At 47.5% G+C, this 18859-nt stretch overlaps 1 protein-coding gene across 1 annotated transcript in view; it reads left to right on the top strand.

Annotated features, from left to right (window-relative positions):
• MUC1 (mucin 1, cell surface associated) overlaps window positions 1-5131 on the top strand; it is a 35248-nt gene extending 30117 nt beyond the window's left edge. Inside the window, exon 10 of the mRNA XM_069218422.1 lies at window positions 1946-5131. Coding sequence (XP_069074523.1) covers window positions 1946-2014 — 69 coding nt within the window. The 3' untranslated portion in view covers window positions 2015-5131. The remainder of the gene's footprint in view (window positions 1-1945) is intronic.
• Window positions 5132-18859: the final 13728 nt, after the last annotated feature.

Here is an 18859-nt window from a genome sequence, read left to right as displayed (position 1 = left end):
GGTCAGGCTATATTCGAAAACATAATTTCCTCGAGCTGGGAAAGTAGATTACCCCCCTCCTCTCTCATCATTGAGTAATGTAATCAAATCTGCTTCCCATCAGATGTAGGAATTGATGTGTGGGTGTGTGTATATAATATAAATTAGTCAGGAATCTACCACCTGCCCTCACCAAACATATTCCCTAAAGATACAGGGTACTGTGACCTATCCAGCCTGTCCACCTAGTTATATTTCCCACAGAGGCACCCACTCTTTAAACTGCAGACACATTTCCAGAAGATTGAAAGAATCCATGACCTAAACAGCCTGTTCCACTCAGGCTTTCTTATAGATCAAGGAAATTCAGGGTGCAATCAATCTGCCAGTCACCAAGCATATTCTGTAAAGGTACAGGGTATTGAGGACCAAGTCATCTAGTCCCATTCACAAACAGATTCCCACAGATGCAGAGAATACAGGGGTCGTCCAGTTTGTTCCTCCGAGACATTTTCTCAAAAGATGCAATGAATTCAGGTGGAACCAACCAGTTACTTCCAGACATATTTCCTGGAGGATGGATAGAATCCATGAACCAAACAACCTGTCCGACACCAGCATATTCTCTTTAGATCTAGGGAATTGAGAGATCAACCAATCTTTCCCTCACCAAGTATATTCCCTAAAGATACAGTGCACTGGGGACCAAATCTTCCAGTCGCTCCCGGACATCTGCCACAGATTCCGGTATTCAGGGCCTACATCCTTAATGCCCTCTTGGGGTGGTCTAAGACCCCGGTGGGACCCTGTCCATTTCCCCCATGAAGCTGGCATCTCTTACAGGTAGTTGACCAGAGTGGGAGACTGCTCGTTACATCCCTGAGACGTGACAGTGCCTCGTAGCAGTAGGGCAGACTCTGTTGACGACTGCTGGTTTACTCCCGAAGCTGGCGCCCATACTTGGTGGTAGCAGATCACTCAAAGTGCCAGCCAACTAGAGCTGAAAACTGCAGTTTTACTCGTTCTTAGTATAACCAGGCACTGGTGAGGCAGTAGTGAGTCACTCCTAGAGCTGTCACCTGTACTCGTAACAGTAGACTACTCCCATGTTGGCCACAGGCCTCGGTGGGACACACTACCCATTCCCAGGGAGGTAGCAGACCCAGATGGGACCCGGCTGCTTTCTACTGGGAGCTGACACTCCCAGACTGGTAGCAGTTGGCACTCCCAGGATTGCACCAGACCCCAGTGGGACATTGAGGGTTCACTCCCAGGGCTATAATTTCTATCCCATAGAAGAAGGTCCTTACAAGGATGGCAGCAGACCCTGGCAAAACACTAGTGGTTTATGCCAACCCTAGCATCTATCCCTGGTAGCAGCAATTCCCTCGCTGAGTGTCTGCAGACCCAGTGGGATACTGCTGGTAAAGTCCCAGAATTGACATGTCCACCTGGTGTCAGTGGGACACTGCTGGTTCACACCGAGACCTGGCATGCATACCTACCGGGCAGCTTCTCAGTTGCGCAGACTGCAGTGTTTGCAGTTGATACTGAACTATTTATTGTACAGTTGGAACTGCTTCAAAGCAAATTTTGCAAAAGCAATTCAAAGTTAAACATTAACCACCTGACCTCACAAGGTACAATACAGGTGCACTGCAGAGAGCCGCTCAAGCAGGGCAGGCGTGTGTGCATGGTTCCCGCTGAGCGATAAGTAGGATCCTTGGATGGAGGGTTGGGAAGTAAGATGACTCAGCAGGGCCTTAGCTGTGTCCAAACGCGTACCTTTGTGGGCTTTTTAGGGACACTACCTTGATTTCACTTTCTATTGCAGCAGTCTGGCTCTTTATGTCTAATATAATTTGGGAATGGCAGGTTTATCAAACTAATTTCAGAGTATGGATAGTGATTCTGAGATTTTGGTACTTGTTCCTGATTTTAATCCTTCTCTTTGCTTTCCCTACAGTTGTACCCCAATGGCGCTAATAGCCAATATTCCTACACAAACCCATCCGTGGATACCAACAACCTGTAGGAACCTCACAGCACACTCAGGAAGACAGCCAAGCTCCTGGGACTCTGCCATCGCCCCTGTTGAACTTTGTACAAGCTGCAGACTTATACCCCCACCTGGACCTAGTGTCCCCAACATAGCCCTTTTCCCAATAACCTCCCTGAAAATCCACTGTGAGCAGCAAGAACATTGGACCAGACCGCCATCTGCCAAAGCAGCGGACCCTTTATTCAGGTCAAACGTGTCGCCTCCGTTGCCAAGAGGTGGTGGATGAAATGAAGGCTACACTGGAAAAGCCAAAGACTGTTTGTGACATTTGCCTGATGGCCACCACACTAAATTTAACTCCCAAATGTTAATAGTAACGAAAATCTGCCTCTTATGTACCACTGCCGGGACTTTGCACCTGGATACAGACCAAGATGAGTTCAGATGATGGCAGTCAACCATTTCACAGGCCTTGTGTGCAATTTTGTTGGGTAGGGGGTGGGGTTGAGCATTTGGACTCTCTCTAGAATATTATTTTTTTATTATACTGTTTAAGATATTCTATACTGTTTAAGAAATGCTTGTTTTGCACAAAGGCTGGCTCAAAATCTAGATCCTTAGGAGCATGTTACCTCCAGAAAGGACCACGTGTCACAGACCCACAGTGGGAGTGCCCTCTTGTTTCCACAGCACTCTACCCCAGACAAGCAGAAAATGACATGCTCACTTTTATCCACCAAGGTGCTTTTTCTCTTTTCTCTGTTGTCTTCGAGAGGTTACGGGCGGAAGGGAACTGTCACCGGCAGTGAGGTCTTCTGTCCAGAGGGTGTTAACACCCGGGCAACATAATCTCTTTATTCCCTGTCAATAAGGTTTAAACATGGGGTGTTTGTGTGCGTCAAGGTGGAACTGTTGTTCTGGCAGGCACATTCTGATTGGTTGAGTGGTATGTCTTTGTGCCCTGGGGGGGTTCATCATGGGACTCTAGCTAAGGCTAAATATGTTCTCTGAGTGGGCATTCCCTATCCACCATGGTTCGGAAATGGGATTGTTGCACAGAACTCAAGAAAAAGTTTGGACTTCTCCATCCATGAAATGCCTGATGAGGCCTCTTGTAACACTTCAGGAACATCAAGTTGACCAGCCTACTGTTCTCTACAGTATGGGCCACGAGGACCTATGGGGATTTCTGGACTACTCAAAGGGATGTTGTCCAGGCCCAATGGTCAATAAAGCCCTCATGTTTCCTGTTGCTGGGGATTCCATAAAAGGTGCTTCCTATCACTGTCAAGTTAATAGATGGGGTGACAATACTGATAGTCAAATGATATTTTAGGAGGAAACATTGATGTTTATGTCACACATGAGTTTCAGTATGTTCTTCTGTGGGATTAAGTTTAGAGTCCTGCTGCTCCCCTAGGAAAAACCTGTGATAACCAAGTGGAAACTTAAAAACTGGTTGGATGACTGGGGATAAGAGCTGAGCTGTCAATAGTACTTGAAATGCGGCTACTTGGGAGGAGAGGTTGTGATTCATCAGATGTGACTCGTTGGCTATGGAGTCAGGATATAGCTTCCTAAACCCAAGGCAGAAAATCAGGGACCTTAGCCAAGTGACACTGAGGCTTGGGTGCAAGTATTGCAAACTTCAGCAGTGGGGACAAAATGTCAATCCAAGAAGCAATGTCATAAACTCATCTTTCTTCAGGTACAGAGGTGTGGCTTAGATCCCTAAAATGAAGCACAAACTCTCAGGAACTAAAACGTCCGACCGAGAGCTAGAGCACAGTATCCGTCGCTGGAGATTTGAAAATTGTAAACTTGTGTCATAAACATTGTGAAACTTGGCTTAAAAAATGTGTATCAAATCCAAAATGCAGAACAGAAACTGCTATGAAGAAAGGATGACCTTCCTGAACGTATGGATTTCTACCAGGGTTGAATAAAAAACCTAGAAATGCAGGCCTATCCTAGACGTTTTGATAAACTGTGAGTGTTCAACTTAAGGAAAAAGTATATTTCCTACAAAAAGCCTACTTTCACTTCTGATGAAATTAGGCATAAAAAAAAAACAATGAGCACTGAACTTTAACTAGATAGTAAGAAAGAAGAAAATCAACAAATTATATTTTATTCTGAGAAGCCATAAGACCTCTATAGGGTTTAAGTTCCAGAGCGCTTGTCACACATGTAGAAGCGCTACTGATGTATCTTTGCCTGTTGATCTCTCATGGCTGTTTGGCCAATATTTGTCAACAAGCAATGGCCCACTGTGATCAGGAGGTCTATTGTAAAATAAACATATTGTTATTCAGTGTATTAACTTGTAGTAGTATGCAGTTCCAGGAGGAGTGGGTTGGGTTGCAGAGTAGCCCCAAGGTGTGCATCTCGGGCGATATGAAGGAACCCATCTTGCTTCTACATGCAGTTTGCTCAAAATTTGCAAACGTGTTATGGTAGCATCCTTGGTGAGATATATGTGACTACGCCGACTAGCTAAAGAAGACATGACTTTTTAAGTAAGACTTGGGATGAAGATGGGGTGGAAATGTGTGAGCTGCCCCGCTTTCCTCATCAGATCGGATGTAATGTTACAAATTGATGCTACCAAACTGGAGACCATGCTTTTGTCCTTGTACGCGGAGCCCAATTACACCCGGAGCACAAGAACCTAGGCGTTCCACCTCTCAGATTGGGTTCTAATGCACAATGTCTGGGAGCGGGATCCTCATAACAACAAACAAATGATTTGTGGGTGGCTCCCCCTAACATTTATGGGAGTCATCTGCTATAGATGTACGTCTCTTGGTGCCAGGAATTGGATTTCTGTTTCCGAGAGCAGTCAAGACTCAATGTTTGTCTCTTATTTATTTTATTTAGTTGTCTGATTCATATGAAGTCTTGTTTTTTTTATATTATCGAAGCTTTCTATAAAGATACCGCTGTGTATATACATAAATATATATATTTGTATATGGATCCAGAGATGTATATTACTTTACTTGTATCATAGGGACGTGCCATTTGCATGAGCAGCTGTGCTCAAGCACTGTTGATTTATTATTGATTTTTAGCTGCTCGGTTACATATTTATAAGGTTCTGTTCCGTGCCTTTTTGTTCCTCAATAAAATATTCCATGCGGAAGCTGGCGCTCGGCTTTGTGTTTCTTGGCATTGCTCAGGTGTTTTGTCGAGGCAGAATAGAGCGGTTGGGATATGGACATGTCTCATGCCCACCTTAGACGAGGAGTGCGGTGGGAGAGATGTGGATGCTATGAAATTGTTAACAGACTTTAAAAAAAATACATTAAGTTGTTTTGTTTTTTTCAATACCCTGTCGAGCATGACAGATTATAGTCTGTTGGCAAATATAGGCAGGGCCACTAAAGTGATGAAACAGGGGAGGATCAAATTAAGCGGCACGTTGCCTAAATTATGTGGCAAGAAAAGGCAAATTATGCAGCACATTTTGTGACAGTATTATTTCATTATTTTGTTGTGTTTTTTTACACGTGTTAACAGTGTCAGGGCAAAGGCTAAACTTAATGTGTACCTGTTTAACATCCAAATACGTCAGTGAGCGACTTCGAGGTGACCAATCAACTTTTGCGAAGGGCCTCCCATTGCACCAACTGGCGTTATGAACCGTTTAACCGAGAATCATATTTCTTTTAATTAAAATCTGCAAAGTATGAAGCAGATGCGTTTGTGGCAAATCCATAATTCTGCACAAAATATCTTGGCCAGCACACTGGTCCTTCTTGTCTGTACCTTTTCCTTTTCCGGGTTACTAGCCCAGGTCAATTTCCTGTTCGGATAAGCCACTGCCTTTTGAGGTCTGACAACTTCCAATGGATAAAGATTGTCATACCTGACGATTCTGCCTTTCCTGCTAGTTCAGACTCCCAGGCGTTTGCAGAGTGCCCTTTTAGGCAAGAATGCAAAAGGGGGCCCATAGCCCGCTGCTGGGTGTTAAACAAAATCCTAAGTGGGGCGCAGTGGACTTTTCACACCTGGCATCACTGCACCTGCTGCAGCTGGGTCAGCTATGCCCCAGGCATTACTGTTCACATAATGCCCACCCGACACTGCCCACGTCCCTTCAATATGCCCACCCTGCTTTCAATGTAACTTCGGTGCGACCACCAGGCCCTTGGTGTTTCTCAGCGTACCAGAAGTAAGCCCCACTCGCCAACAGCCCCTCCCCCAATCTATGTAGCCCCTAATCCCTCACAGCCTTTCCTGCCTGCCCTTCTCACCCAGGGGGGGCTCTTCAGGCCAGTCCAGTGTCCCAGTGAACTGACTGTAGGTGGTTGGAACCCCCAAAGCTGGTTAGTCTACAAATGGGCCCTGAACAGATTTGGACCATCTGTATACAAGTATTGGCACAGGTGCCCCAAGGATTTTAACTGGGGGTGTAAAAGGGTGGCAGTCACTACGCCAGGCTTGCCCTTCGGTGCTGTTGGCACAGCCCTTGCTATCCAGGCTCGGCTGTCGTTAAGGCAGAGGCAGGAGCAGAGGCCATGGCTCGAAGTGGAAATCTCGGTGTAGGTACTCACCATCCACGAGTACCTGTTTGTTGGCGAGAAGTGCGGGTACACTTCCAGTAGAAAGCATTGCACACATGCAGAGAAGTACAGGTACACTCTATTTCAAATTAAGGAAGTGCCTATATGCTTACTTTAAAAGCAATGCACAGGTACTGAGAAGTGCACATATTCTCCCTGTCAAACTAAGGAAATGCCGGTACTCTTGCATTAAAAGCACGATAGAAAAGCTGAAAAGTGCAGCTATTTTCCATTTCAAGTTAAGGAAGCGCAGGTACTCTCTCTTTCAAATTAGGTAGTGCTGGTACTCTTCCATTAAAAGCAGTGCACAAGTACTGAGAAGCGCAGGTACTCTCCCTTTCAAAATAGGTAGTGATGATACTCTTTAATTAAAAGCAGTGCACAAGTACTGAGAAGTGCAGGTACTCTCCTTTTCAAATTAGGTAGTGCTGGTACTCTTCCATTAAAAGCAGTGCACAAGTACTTAGAAGTGCAGGTACTCTCCATTTCAAATTAGGTAGTGCTGGTACTCTTCCATTAAAAGCAGTGCACAGGTACTGAGAAGTGCAGGTACTCTCCCTTTCGAATTAGGAAAGGGCAGATGCTCACTACCTGACAAAGACTACGTGGGGTACTTTGGAGCCAGGTGAATTATTATGTATTTACAACTTCTTACCCTGCCAAGAGTTTTGCTGGTACAAATAGGAGGTGGATGGGCCCTAAGGGTTACCCTTATGATGTCATCTGGGTTAAAAGGTCACGGGGCGTTGCTCCCCCTACTCCTGATCTGGTAAAATGGGATCTGTGTGGGCCTTTACAGAAGAGAGACTTAAGGGAAATAAATGTTGTTATCTTAAAATGTTGGCAGTCCACTCTGAACCCAAATGTGGGGTTGGAGAAGATTATTGGGGGTTGTAGTTCTTGAAGTCTAGTGTGTGGACTTATTTACCGTGTTCATCAACTCCACTATTAAAACCCTTCAACTGACATCACCAAAACTAAAAAAGTGTTAGGTAGCTGCCATGTGACCCCGTAACACAAGGGTCATGGGGCTCTGGTGTTTGAGCCACGAGCAGCAAGCATGCTGGTACTTGCAGTTTCACTTTTCACGAGCGCTCCCACAAACTCCTGCATGCCTGTTCTCAGTACAGGTTGCCCTCACGAATTAGGAACAGTTGATCGGAACTGGGCCCATCTTATAGATAGGGCACATTGCCCTGACCTGAGCCTTGGCACGCCTTTAACTGGGAGGAATAGGAGTTGATAGATCAGTGTGTTATGGCAGCCAATGTGGTGTCCACCTCGCAGCCGTGAGCTCACCCTGCCCTGGAAGCAGTGCATTAGTGAAAGGAGGCGCCCGGCCTGCATTGGAAACCACTGGACCACCTCTCACTGTGTAGGTTCAGTCAATCAATCAATCACGGAATTTGTAAAGTGCACTACTCACCCGTGAGGGTCTCAAGGCGAAGGGGGGGCTGCTAATGCTCGAACAGCCATGTCTTGAGATGTCTCCTGAAGGTAACGAGGTCCTTGGTCTGACGCAGGGGGGTGGGACCTGACCTGCATTTGAAGGTGGCAGAGATCCCTCTACAGGCGGGTGCAGTGAGTGACTACACCTTTCTGCAATGGGCTTCCGGGGGTGGTTCAAAGGACTCCCCCTTTTTCCACCACCTTCATGCACATAAGCGAAATCCGCCCTGAGAGTGTGCGTGCTTTATATGTGCGCCTGCATAATCTGTTTTACAAGTATGGCCGTGCAAGGGCCTGTTGGCTGTGCCTGCTGCCCCTTCCGTAACACTAAGGGTTCCCAGGGTTGTGGAAAGCAGGCCCACAATCTCACTCAGCTCGGGGGAACTTGCGATAATACGTCCTCTGATGTCCTGAATTGCGGGATCCACCCGTTTTCCCATTTCTGAGATTCAGTCTTAATCTCCTTGTGTCTGTTAAATGCAATCCTTGCACCACATATAGGTAAACATATATAAAACTCTTAAATAGCTTACCATATGCAAGAAGCACTAATAAAGACCATTCTGAGAGTCCTGTTAGCAAACCTCCCCTTCACTAGTTGACTGGTTGGGCAACAAGCTAATGGAGCAGGTTTTGGAGGTGTTTGTGCAGTTAATCAGAAATGGTATGGTCATTTTAACAAGCACACTTGCCAAAATTCTGTGACATAAAAGAGGTAGGATTTTTTTAAGGTTTTAAAACTTCTGATTAGCATAAACACATCAAAGGATATTATCTTGCATGCTCTGGAACCCAAGCACGAGTCCAGGTGGCTTCTGATCAAAGTATGGCTTTGTGTGAAATAAGACTTCATGTCTTTACTGATGCCTTGTTCCAGGCCTGAGATTTTGTTTTACACATGGAAGCTTTCAGGCATGTTACCTGCAAGGGGTCATTGACCGTAGTTCACTTCCTCATCAGGGAGACTGGATTCACTTCTTATCAGGACCAATCGCCAGCTTCCTCAAAAGCGGCAGGAGGCTTGCATTCAATATGAAGGCTGTACTTTGGCTAAAAAGCATCAGCTTACTCCTAGGTTAGTAGTGTTGGCAAGCAGATATACAAGAAACTCTGCTTTGCTTGTATAAGTGTCCAGGCTCCCGATGACGGCACCTGCACAGCACAATGCAAAAGTTAGAGCCTATTTACTAAACAGTGTAAAAGCCCATACCTACACTGGGTTTCACATGTCCCAGAGCATATGTTAGTAAATACAGTACCCAGTGCTTAATTTGTGCAGGTGCTGAGCCCCAGCAGGCCTGCTTGGCACCGTCATCTTCAGGACTGGCTCAATATAAGATAGAGGGACACAGGAAAGGGCGAATGAAGGAATAAGGCACTGCTCGTGAGACAGGAGGAGGGGCTTTCAGGACACCAGGTGCTTTTTGAATTGGGGACAGGACATGACCTCAAGGGGGTGAAAATTGTGGGAAGAGTAGATCGCGATAGGTATGGTTTAATTTATTTTAGCCTGTACGAGACATTGCGTTCTTTCGGAGTTGTATGCATTAAGATATGGTGTACCGGATGTGCATTTATAGGGTTACTTAACGCACTAGGCATGGTTAGAGCTTGTGTGAGGGAGTCGGCCATGACACCAAGCATTTTTCGGTTTTGTTAGTCAAGACCTATATATCTATATCTATGTATCTATATATATATCCGTATAAATGATCATATTGGGTAGCTAGGTCTCTGGGCATATCCATTTCCTCTGTGTGTCGTTCACATATTTCTTCCGCCTAGTACAGCATTTAGTAGTTAGGTCTTGCATTAACCAAGGCCTTCTGATTTTACTAAAATTGATAGATAGATAGATAGATAGATAGATAGATAGATAGATAGATAGATAGATAGATAACTTACACATAGGGCATTTTAGCCCACCCAATTCATCCATTGGCCTGTTTCTGTGTCAGTCACATTTCTTCTCCCACTCCAGTATTTATGGGGGTGAGTCAGTCCACTTCACCCACTGGCTCTCTTTATTGTGATTGGGAGTTGTCTGCTTTTTCACACACCCACAAACAAAGTGGTTCAATTCCGTGCCAGCAAGTACTATAATAACGCCAGTGTTTTTAGGACCAAAACTATTCTTTCTTTCAGCCATTTTTTATGTTGGAGGGTCCCTCCTGATCCCCGACACTAAAGTTTTATAAAAACGATTGTAAAACAAAAGGACTTCGAGCCGATATCAAATTCTTTGAACTATGACTGGGGAGGATGGCCGATCCAGTCATATTTCGATCTATGAAGGGCAACAGGACAAATTATATGTTTTAATTGTGGATCGGTGCAGAATGAATGAATGAAAAGACAAATTGAATTGGAAGAATTTTTGTAGTACCAGGCAAAATTGTGTTTTGCCATTTGTGTTCTCCCTTTGCTTGGCAACACGGCCACTTATTGGAATATACGTCCAGATTACAGATGTGTCCTGCCTTTACTCATCCATTGTTTGCTCTTTCGGGGCACTTGTGCATTACTCATTGGACAGCAGATGCTTGCACGGCCTCTTTTGAAATATCCAGTGCACTAATTATAATTTTCAGCACACGCATCGTGAAGATGGCATTCCCATGTCGGCATAAGGTATGGACCTGCTTGTGCGTATGCGCAACATTACAGCTGTGGCTGTCTTGGGCAGCGGGGTTCGAGTAAGATATTCACAGGCAGTGTGTCCACGGAGCGTGTCCTGTGTCCTGGTCTTCAAATGAGGGTACACACTGTCAGCCTTGCGAGGTTTCATAGGCCCATGCGGGACGTCCTGCTCCAGTGCAGGTTTGTTTTTTCTTTAAATGCCGTGTGGTGTGGCCGTGCATGTTCCATTATAAAACAGGACAACATGTCCCAGAAGTCAAAGAAAAAAACAACCTGGAGTGGAGCGGCACCTTCCGCGTGGACCTGGGCAACTTGGCTGATATGCCTCCCATGAGAGACCCTGAATGTCTGCCCTATCTTTATTCAGCGCCTGGAATCTACTTTGGATTTTTGTCATGGCGCTGTAAACGCCAGCCTTGACCTTAAGCTGAAACCTGCCCTAGCGGGTGTTTCATATTTTTTATTATTTTTGAGTATGTCGTGTATGCCCGAGGCGGAGGATGAAGTGAAGGTTGGGAGGGGCTTGGGTGGTGTCATGACGGTAACGTGAGGCTTAATGGAAGATGCAAATGTGGTTAGTTAATGGGAAAACAAACCCACAAAGAAAAAGCAGGCCTCTGTGCGCGTCGTATTCTCTTGCTGGATCTGCGGGCTGAGCGAAGGGCACAGCCACATCAGAAAGGTAGGGGGCTGAGTGCGCAGAGAAGCAGGGTATAGTAGCGCCTAGCTGCAGTGTTGTCAGTGAAAACAGCGCGGCGAAGAAGCACTAGCCACATGGGAGACACGCTCTCATCCTTCCAAGCCCAGCATTGGAGTAACTTGCTACCCATCCATAAATGCATTTTTGAAGCCTCATAAGCGGTATAAAGCGCTATACAAGTGCAGGGCACACTGCAATACTTCACGCACAACGAGCCATCTTTGGGGTATGCTGCCACCTCAGCCAATACTCTTCCATGGAAGGGCTTTGAGGCGCTTTTAGTATTCCGTGACAGTCTAGTTGTTGGGAGACCGATCACAGAACACTGACCCGGAAGGGGAGACAGGGATTCCAGGGGAAGCCGGCCAATAAAATATCCAGTGTGATCATAACAACAGTGTATTTATATTGAATTGTAGCGCGCAATGCGAGGTTAGAGACGTGCACCATAACACTGGCAACGAGGGTGGTCTCTACCACACGCTGCCAACATGCCAACATGTGCTGGACGCGCACTGAGGTGTATAGACTGGGGAAGGCCAGATCACCCGCAGGGCACCCGCTGCTGCTGTTTGGGCCACCTATGGTGAGACTGTGAGCCAGCTGGCCGGACAAGTATCCAGATAGGACGCAGGACACCCAGGTTGGGGGACCATGTGCTGCGCATGTATGTCTGCCAGGAAGATACATAAGAGCATGTCAAGCTCCACAACAGTGTGACACGTCACCACACCCAGGAGGGAGAAACATCAAACAGCAAACATCAGACTCCTGCACACCCTAAAGCGACACAGCGCCAACAGGAAATGCAAACAGTTTGTGACAGATCACAAGGTGAGCGCAGAAGGGGTACACAGCGACATAACAGACTGAGAGAGGTGAGCCTGAGACAACCAGCACGGATAACCACTCATTATGGCAGATGAACCAGCGCCAGCCACCCATCAACTGCCACAGCACACAATGACAGGCACGCTCCCGCCATTCAGCGAGCTTACGGATCCCGCCACAGCGTCACCTAGATGGAAGGTATGGGCCGGGCACCTGGAGAACTACTTGGTGGCCACCCGAGAAAAGGATGGGGCAGTCAAGAGGTTGTTGCTCCTACATTTTGTGGGTGATGAAATATACAAACTTTTCAGACACCTACCAAGCACAGGTGCCCATGACGACTACGACGCAGCGGTGAGGGCTTTGAATGCACATTTGGATCCACAGCTGAACCCGGATTTTGAAAGATTCAAGCTACGGCAGGCAAGACAGAGAGAAGGAGAGTCCATCGACCAGTTTTATGCTCGCCTCCGGGAACTGACAAGTACGTGCAACGATGATGATCAACAGAAAGAGGCAAGGGTACAAATCATACAGGGATGAAGAAATAAGACACTAAGAGGACTTATTCTGATTCAACCAAACATCACTCTGGACGAAATATTAATCATGGCATGGTCCCATGATCTATCAGCGGCTAGAGCGGCTGAAATGGACATGGCGATGTCACACACGCCAGAGAGGACCCCGGTGGTCAAAACAGAACGTGCCAACGCAGTCCAGTTGTCACAAACGAGGAGTAAATCTAGGTCGTATGACCCCACCAAGTCAGGGGGGAGGTGTGAGTACTATGGGAGAGATGAACACAACCCAAGAGACTGTCCGATGCAAGGGAGGACATGTTTCAACTGCGGAAAACTGAATCACTTTGCAGCCGTCTGCAAAGGAGGAGTGAGAAGAAGAGGAGCAAGAGGAAGGCGCCCACCCACCAGAGTGATAAAACAACTTTCACTAGATGACCATATGACACGGGGCAAACCACCCATTGTCGCGTCATACCTTAGAGGAATCCTCTCCCGGAGAAGACGAAGAGGAAGAAGTGTTTCTAATATCATTTATCAATGACATGAAGAGGCACCGGCGGCCTCAGCCCACATGCATGATTGAAGTAGCAGGGTCCCCCATCAAGGCCCTCATAGACACAGGAGCCTCAGTCAATGTGATGGGAGTGCAACAGTATCGCCGCCTCCAGCCCCGTCCACCACTGACCCCCTCAAACACCAAAATATTTACCTACGGAAGTCGCACGCCTTTACCACTAAAGGGACTCATGGCAGTGACAGTGCAGGCGGAGGGAAGAACAATAAACACTACGTTTCATGTGGTCGACATAGAGGCGGACACTCTGCTTGGGAGTCAAGCGGCAGAGGAGTTAGGTCTGGTGATATTTGCTAAAAGCATACAATCTTGCCAAATTGATGAGCTGCTATAAGAATTCCCAGAACTGTTCACAGGCCTTGGCTGCATCAAAGCTCCCCTGATCAAGCTACACATTGACAAGGCCGTGAAGCCGGTTGCATTACGACACCGGTGAATACCATTTCACTTGAGGCCGCTAGTAGAACAAGAGCTGGCCAGCCTCAAAGAACAGGGAGTCATTGAAAGAGTATCCGGACCCATTCCCTGGGTATCGCCCATGGTGATCGCAAGGAAGACGAAGTAATCAGGGAAAATTTGCCTCTGCATTGACATGAGGTTGCCCAACCAGGCCATCAAGCGAGAAAGGCACATTACACCAACCATAGACGACATCATAGCTGATTTAAACAGATCCAAGTGGTTTTCCAAACTATACCACCAACTGAGGCTGGCTGAGGAAAGCAGATATATCACCACGTTTTCGACACACCTTGGGCTGAGAAGGTACAAGTGCCTGAGCTTCGGTGTGTAATCCAGGACGCCATTCGAAAACCCTGTCAGGATTACAAGGCGTTATGATCGCAAGCGACGACATACTAATATACTCCACAACATCCAAAGATCACCATTGGCACGTGAAACACCCTCAAGAGGCTGTCGGAACATGGATTTACCCTCCATAGAGACAAGTGCGTTTTCTTTCAGACAGAAATAGAATTCTTCGGATATATATTCAACCAGGAAGGCATCCAAGTAGATCTCCGAAAATCCAGTGCCATCAGAAAAGCCCCTGCCCCGAAAACTGTGACTGAAGTGAGGAGTTTCCTGGGAATGGCAACATATTGTGGCTGATTTAAGCCAAGACTGTCCACGCTGTCAGAGCCGCTCCGAGACCTCACGAAAGCAGATGCACCGTGGGTATGTGGGAGCTGAGAAGAAGAAGCATTCCAAGAACTCAAGAAGGCTCTCCTGTGTGACACTACGATGGTGTACTTTGACCCGATGAGAAAGACCGAACTGACTGTTGACACAAGCCTGGTAGGCCTCGGGGCAGTGCTGGCCCAAGAAAGCAAGCCAGGCCGGTGGGCTCCCTTAGCACATGCCAGCAAGGCTTTAACGCCAACCGAGCAACACTACTCCCAGACCGAGAGGGAGGCCCTGGCGATCAAGTGGGCGTGAGGGCATTTTCACTTATACCTCCAAGGAAGACCCTTCTGGGTGGTCACGGACCATCAACCACTTGTTCCCCTGTTCAAGGGGAGCGCACCACATCCGCCTCCACGGATCGAAAGATGGACAATTCCACTGCAACATTATTTCATTGAGGTAGTGTACCAACCAGGAGCCAAGAACCTCGCAGATTTCCTGTCTCGACACCCTCCGGACCAGACTCAAATCCCAGTCAAGACGAGACAGACACTGAAGCGCATGTACACGCGCTCGCCCAGGGGAGCTGTCCCAAAACAATCAACACAAAGGAGATCTCAGAAGCGATCCTTGAAGACGCAGTGCTGCTGCGAGTGAAGCAAGCCTTGAAAGGTGGATCATGGCACCATTTCCTCCGGAATACGGACAACTGGACCACAGCTGAACGGGAGCGTTTAACAAAACTATGGAGAGTCCTGAATGAGCTAAGCTCTACGTCAGATGGTCTTCTTCTCTGGGGGTACCGGCTAGTAATACCACAACAACTACAAGATTGCGTTATCCTGTTAGCACACGGGGGACATCAAGGAATGACGAAAATGAAAGCGCACATGAGAGAAAAGGGGTGGTTCCCTGGACTTGAAGAGGGAGTGGACCAATGTGTGCGACTATGCCCAGCCTGTCAGTTAACAGCTAGCCTGGAAGTACCAGGCCCGATCCTGACAGAAGAAGCATGTACGAAACCCTGGGCACAAGTCAGCCTAGATTTTGGAAGTTTTCCAGACGGCAGGACCACCCTGACGCTTATAGATGGATACTCCAAGTATCCAATCGTCGAGGTCATTGCGTCCACTGCATTCACCCAGGTGGGTCCAGCTGTTGATAAGATTTTTGCCATGTTTGGTCTCCCGGAGGAGATCAAGATGGATAACGGACCACCCTTCCAAGGGAATGAGTTTCAGGACATGATGAGGCGTTTGGGCATCAGACACAGAAGAATCACGCCGCTATGGCCTCAAGCCAATGGAGAGGTTGAGCGGTTTATGCGCACGCTTAACAAGGCCCTTAGAATCGCCGTATTAGAAACCACTGACCCGGTGTAAGGAAATGCCTCCTTGGCATGGTTGCCCCCTGACTTTTTGCCTTTGCTGATGCTATGTTTACAATTGAAAGTGTGCTGAGGCCTGCTAACCAGGCCCCAGCACCAGTGTTCTTTCCCTAACCTGTACTTTTGTATCCACAATTGGCAGACCCTGGCATCCAGATAAGTCCCTTGTAACTGGTACTTCTAGTACCAAGGGCCCTGATGCCAAGGAAGGTCCCTAAGGGCTGCAGCATGTCTTATGCCACCCTGGAGACCTCTCACTCAGCACAGACACACTGCTTGCCAGCTTGTGTGTGCTAGTGAGGACAAAACGAGTAAGTCGACATGGCACTCCCCTCAGGGTGCCATGCCAGCCTCTCACTGCCTATGCAGTATAGGTAAGACACCCCTCTAGCAGGCCTTACAGCCCTAAGGCAGGGTGCACTATACCATAGGTGAGGGTACCAGTGCATGAGCATGGTACCCCTACAGTGTCTAAACAAAACCTTAGACATTGTAAGTGCAGGGTAGCCATAAGAGTATATGGTCTGGGAGTTTGTCAAACACGAACTCCACAGCACCATAATGGCTACACTGAAAACTGGGAAGTTTGGTATCAAACTTCTCAGCACAATAAATGCACACTGATGCCAGTGTACATTTTATTGTAAAATACACCACAGAGGGCACCTTAGAGGTGCCCCCTGAAACTTAACCGACTATCTGTGTAGGCTGACTAGTTTTAGCAGCCTGCCACAAACCGAGACATGTTGCTGGCCCCATGGGGAGAGTGCCTTTGTCACTCTGAGGCCAGTAACAAAGCCTGCACTGGGTGGAGATGCTAACACCTCTCCCAGGCAGGAATTGTCACACCTGGCGGTGAGCCTCAAAGGCTCACCTCCTTTGTGCCAACCCAGCAGGACACTCCAGCTAGTGGAGTTGCCCGCCCCCTCCGGCCAGGCCCCACTTTTGGCGGCAAGGCCGGAGAAAATAATGAGAATAACAAGGAGGAGTCACTGGCCAGTCAGGACAGCCCCTAAGGTGTCCTGAGCTGAGGTGACTCTAACTTTTAGAAATCCTCCATCTTGCAGATGGAGGATTCCCCCAATAGGGTTAGGATTGTGACCCCCTCCCCTTGGGAGGAGGCACAAAGAGGGTGTACCCACCCTCAGGGCTAGTAGCCATTGGCTACTAACCCCCCAGACCTAAACACGCCCTTAAATTTAGTATTTAAGGGCTACCCTGAACCCTAGAAAATTAGATTCCTGCAACTACAAGAAGAAGGACTGCCTAGCTGAAAACCCCTGCAGAGGAAGACCAGAAGACGACAACTGCCTTGGCTCCAGAAACTCACCGGCCTGTCTCCTGCCTTCCAAAGATCCTGCTCCAGCGACGCCTTCCAAAGGGACCAGCGACCTCGACATCCTCTGAGGACTGCCCCTGCTTCGAAAAGACAAGAAACTCCCGAGGACAGCGGACCTGCTCCAAGAAAAGCTGCAACTTTGTTTCCAGCAGCTGTAAAGAACCCTGCAAGCTCCCCGCAAGAAGCGTGAGACTTGCAACACTGCACCCGGCGACCCCGACTCGGCTGGTGGCGATCCAACACCTCAGGAGGGACCCCAGGACTACTCTAAGACTGTGAGTACAAAAACCTGTCCCCCCTGAGCCCCCACAGCGCCGCCTGCAGAGGGAATCCCGAGGCTTCCCCTGACCGCGACTCTTTGAATCCTAAGTCCCGACACCTGGGAGAGACCCTGCACCCGCAGCCCCCAGGACCTGAAGGACCGGACTATCACTGGAGGAGTGACCCCCAGGAGTCCCTCTCCCTTGACCAAGTGGAGGTTTCCCCGAGGAATCCCCCCCTTGCCTGCCTGCAGCGCTGAAGAGATCCCGAGATCTCTCATAGACTAACATTGAAAACCCGACGCTTGTTTTTACACTGCACCCGGCCGCCCCCGCGCTGCTGAGGGTGAAATTTCTGTGTGGACCTGTGTCCCCCCCGGTGCCCTACAAAACCCCCCTGGTCTGCCCTCCGAAGACGCGGGTACTTACCTGCAAGCAGACCGGAACCGGGGCACCCCCCTCTCTCCATTCTAGCCTATGTGTTTTGGGCACCACTTTGAACTCTGCACCTGACCGGCCCTGAGCTGCTGGTGTGGTGACTTTGGGGTTGCTCTGAACCCCCAACGGTGGGCTACCTTGGACCAAGAACTAAGCCCTGTAAGTGGCTTACTTACCTGGTTAACCTAACAAATACTTACCTCCCCTAGGAACTGTGAAAATTGCACTAAGTGTCCACTTTTAAAACAGCTATTTGTGAATAACTTGAAAAGTATACATGCAATTTTGATGATTTGAAGTTCCTAAAGTACTTACCTGCAATACCTTTCGAATGAGATATTACATGTAGAATTTGAACCTGTGGTTCTTAAAATAAACTAAGAAAAGATATTTTTCTATATAAAAACCTATTGGCTGGATTTGTCTCTGAGTGTGTGTACCTCATTTATTGTCTATGTGTATGTACAACAAATGCTTAACACTACTCCTTGGATAAGCCTACTGCTCGACCACACTACCACAAAATAGAGCATTAGTATTATCTATTTTTACCACTATTTTACCTCTAAGGGAAACCCTTGGACTCTGTGTATGCTATTCCTTACTTTGAAATAGCACATACAGAGCCAACTTCCTACATTGGTGGATCAGCGGTGGGGTACAAAACTTTGCATTTGCTGGACTACTCAGCCAATACCTGATCACACGACAAATTCCAAAATTGTCATTAGAAATTGATTTTTGCAATTTGAAAAGTTTTCTAAATTCTTAAAAGACCTGCTAGGGCCTTGTGTTAGATCCTGTTTAGCATTTCTTTTAGAGTTTAAAAGTTTGTAAAAGTTTGAATTAGATTCTAGAACCAGTTGTAGATTCTTAAAAAGTATTCCAACTTTTAGAAGCAAAATGTCTAGCACAGATGTGACTGTGGTGGAACTCGACACCACACCTTACCTCCATCTTAAGATGAGGGAGCTAAGGTCACTCTGTAAAATAAAGAAAATAACAATGGGCCCCAAACCTACCAAAATACAGCTCCAGGA

The sequence above is a fragment of the Pleurodeles waltl genome, chromosome 12, assembly GCF_031143425.1.
Source record: "Pleurodeles waltl isolate 20211129_DDA chromosome 12, aPleWal1.hap1.20221129, whole genome shotgun sequence".
In the NCBI taxonomy this organism is placed as follows: Eukaryota; Metazoa; Chordata; class Amphibia; order Caudata; family Salamandridae; genus Pleurodeles; species Pleurodeles waltl.
This window is presented reverse-complemented; position numbering and strand designations above follow the sequence as displayed.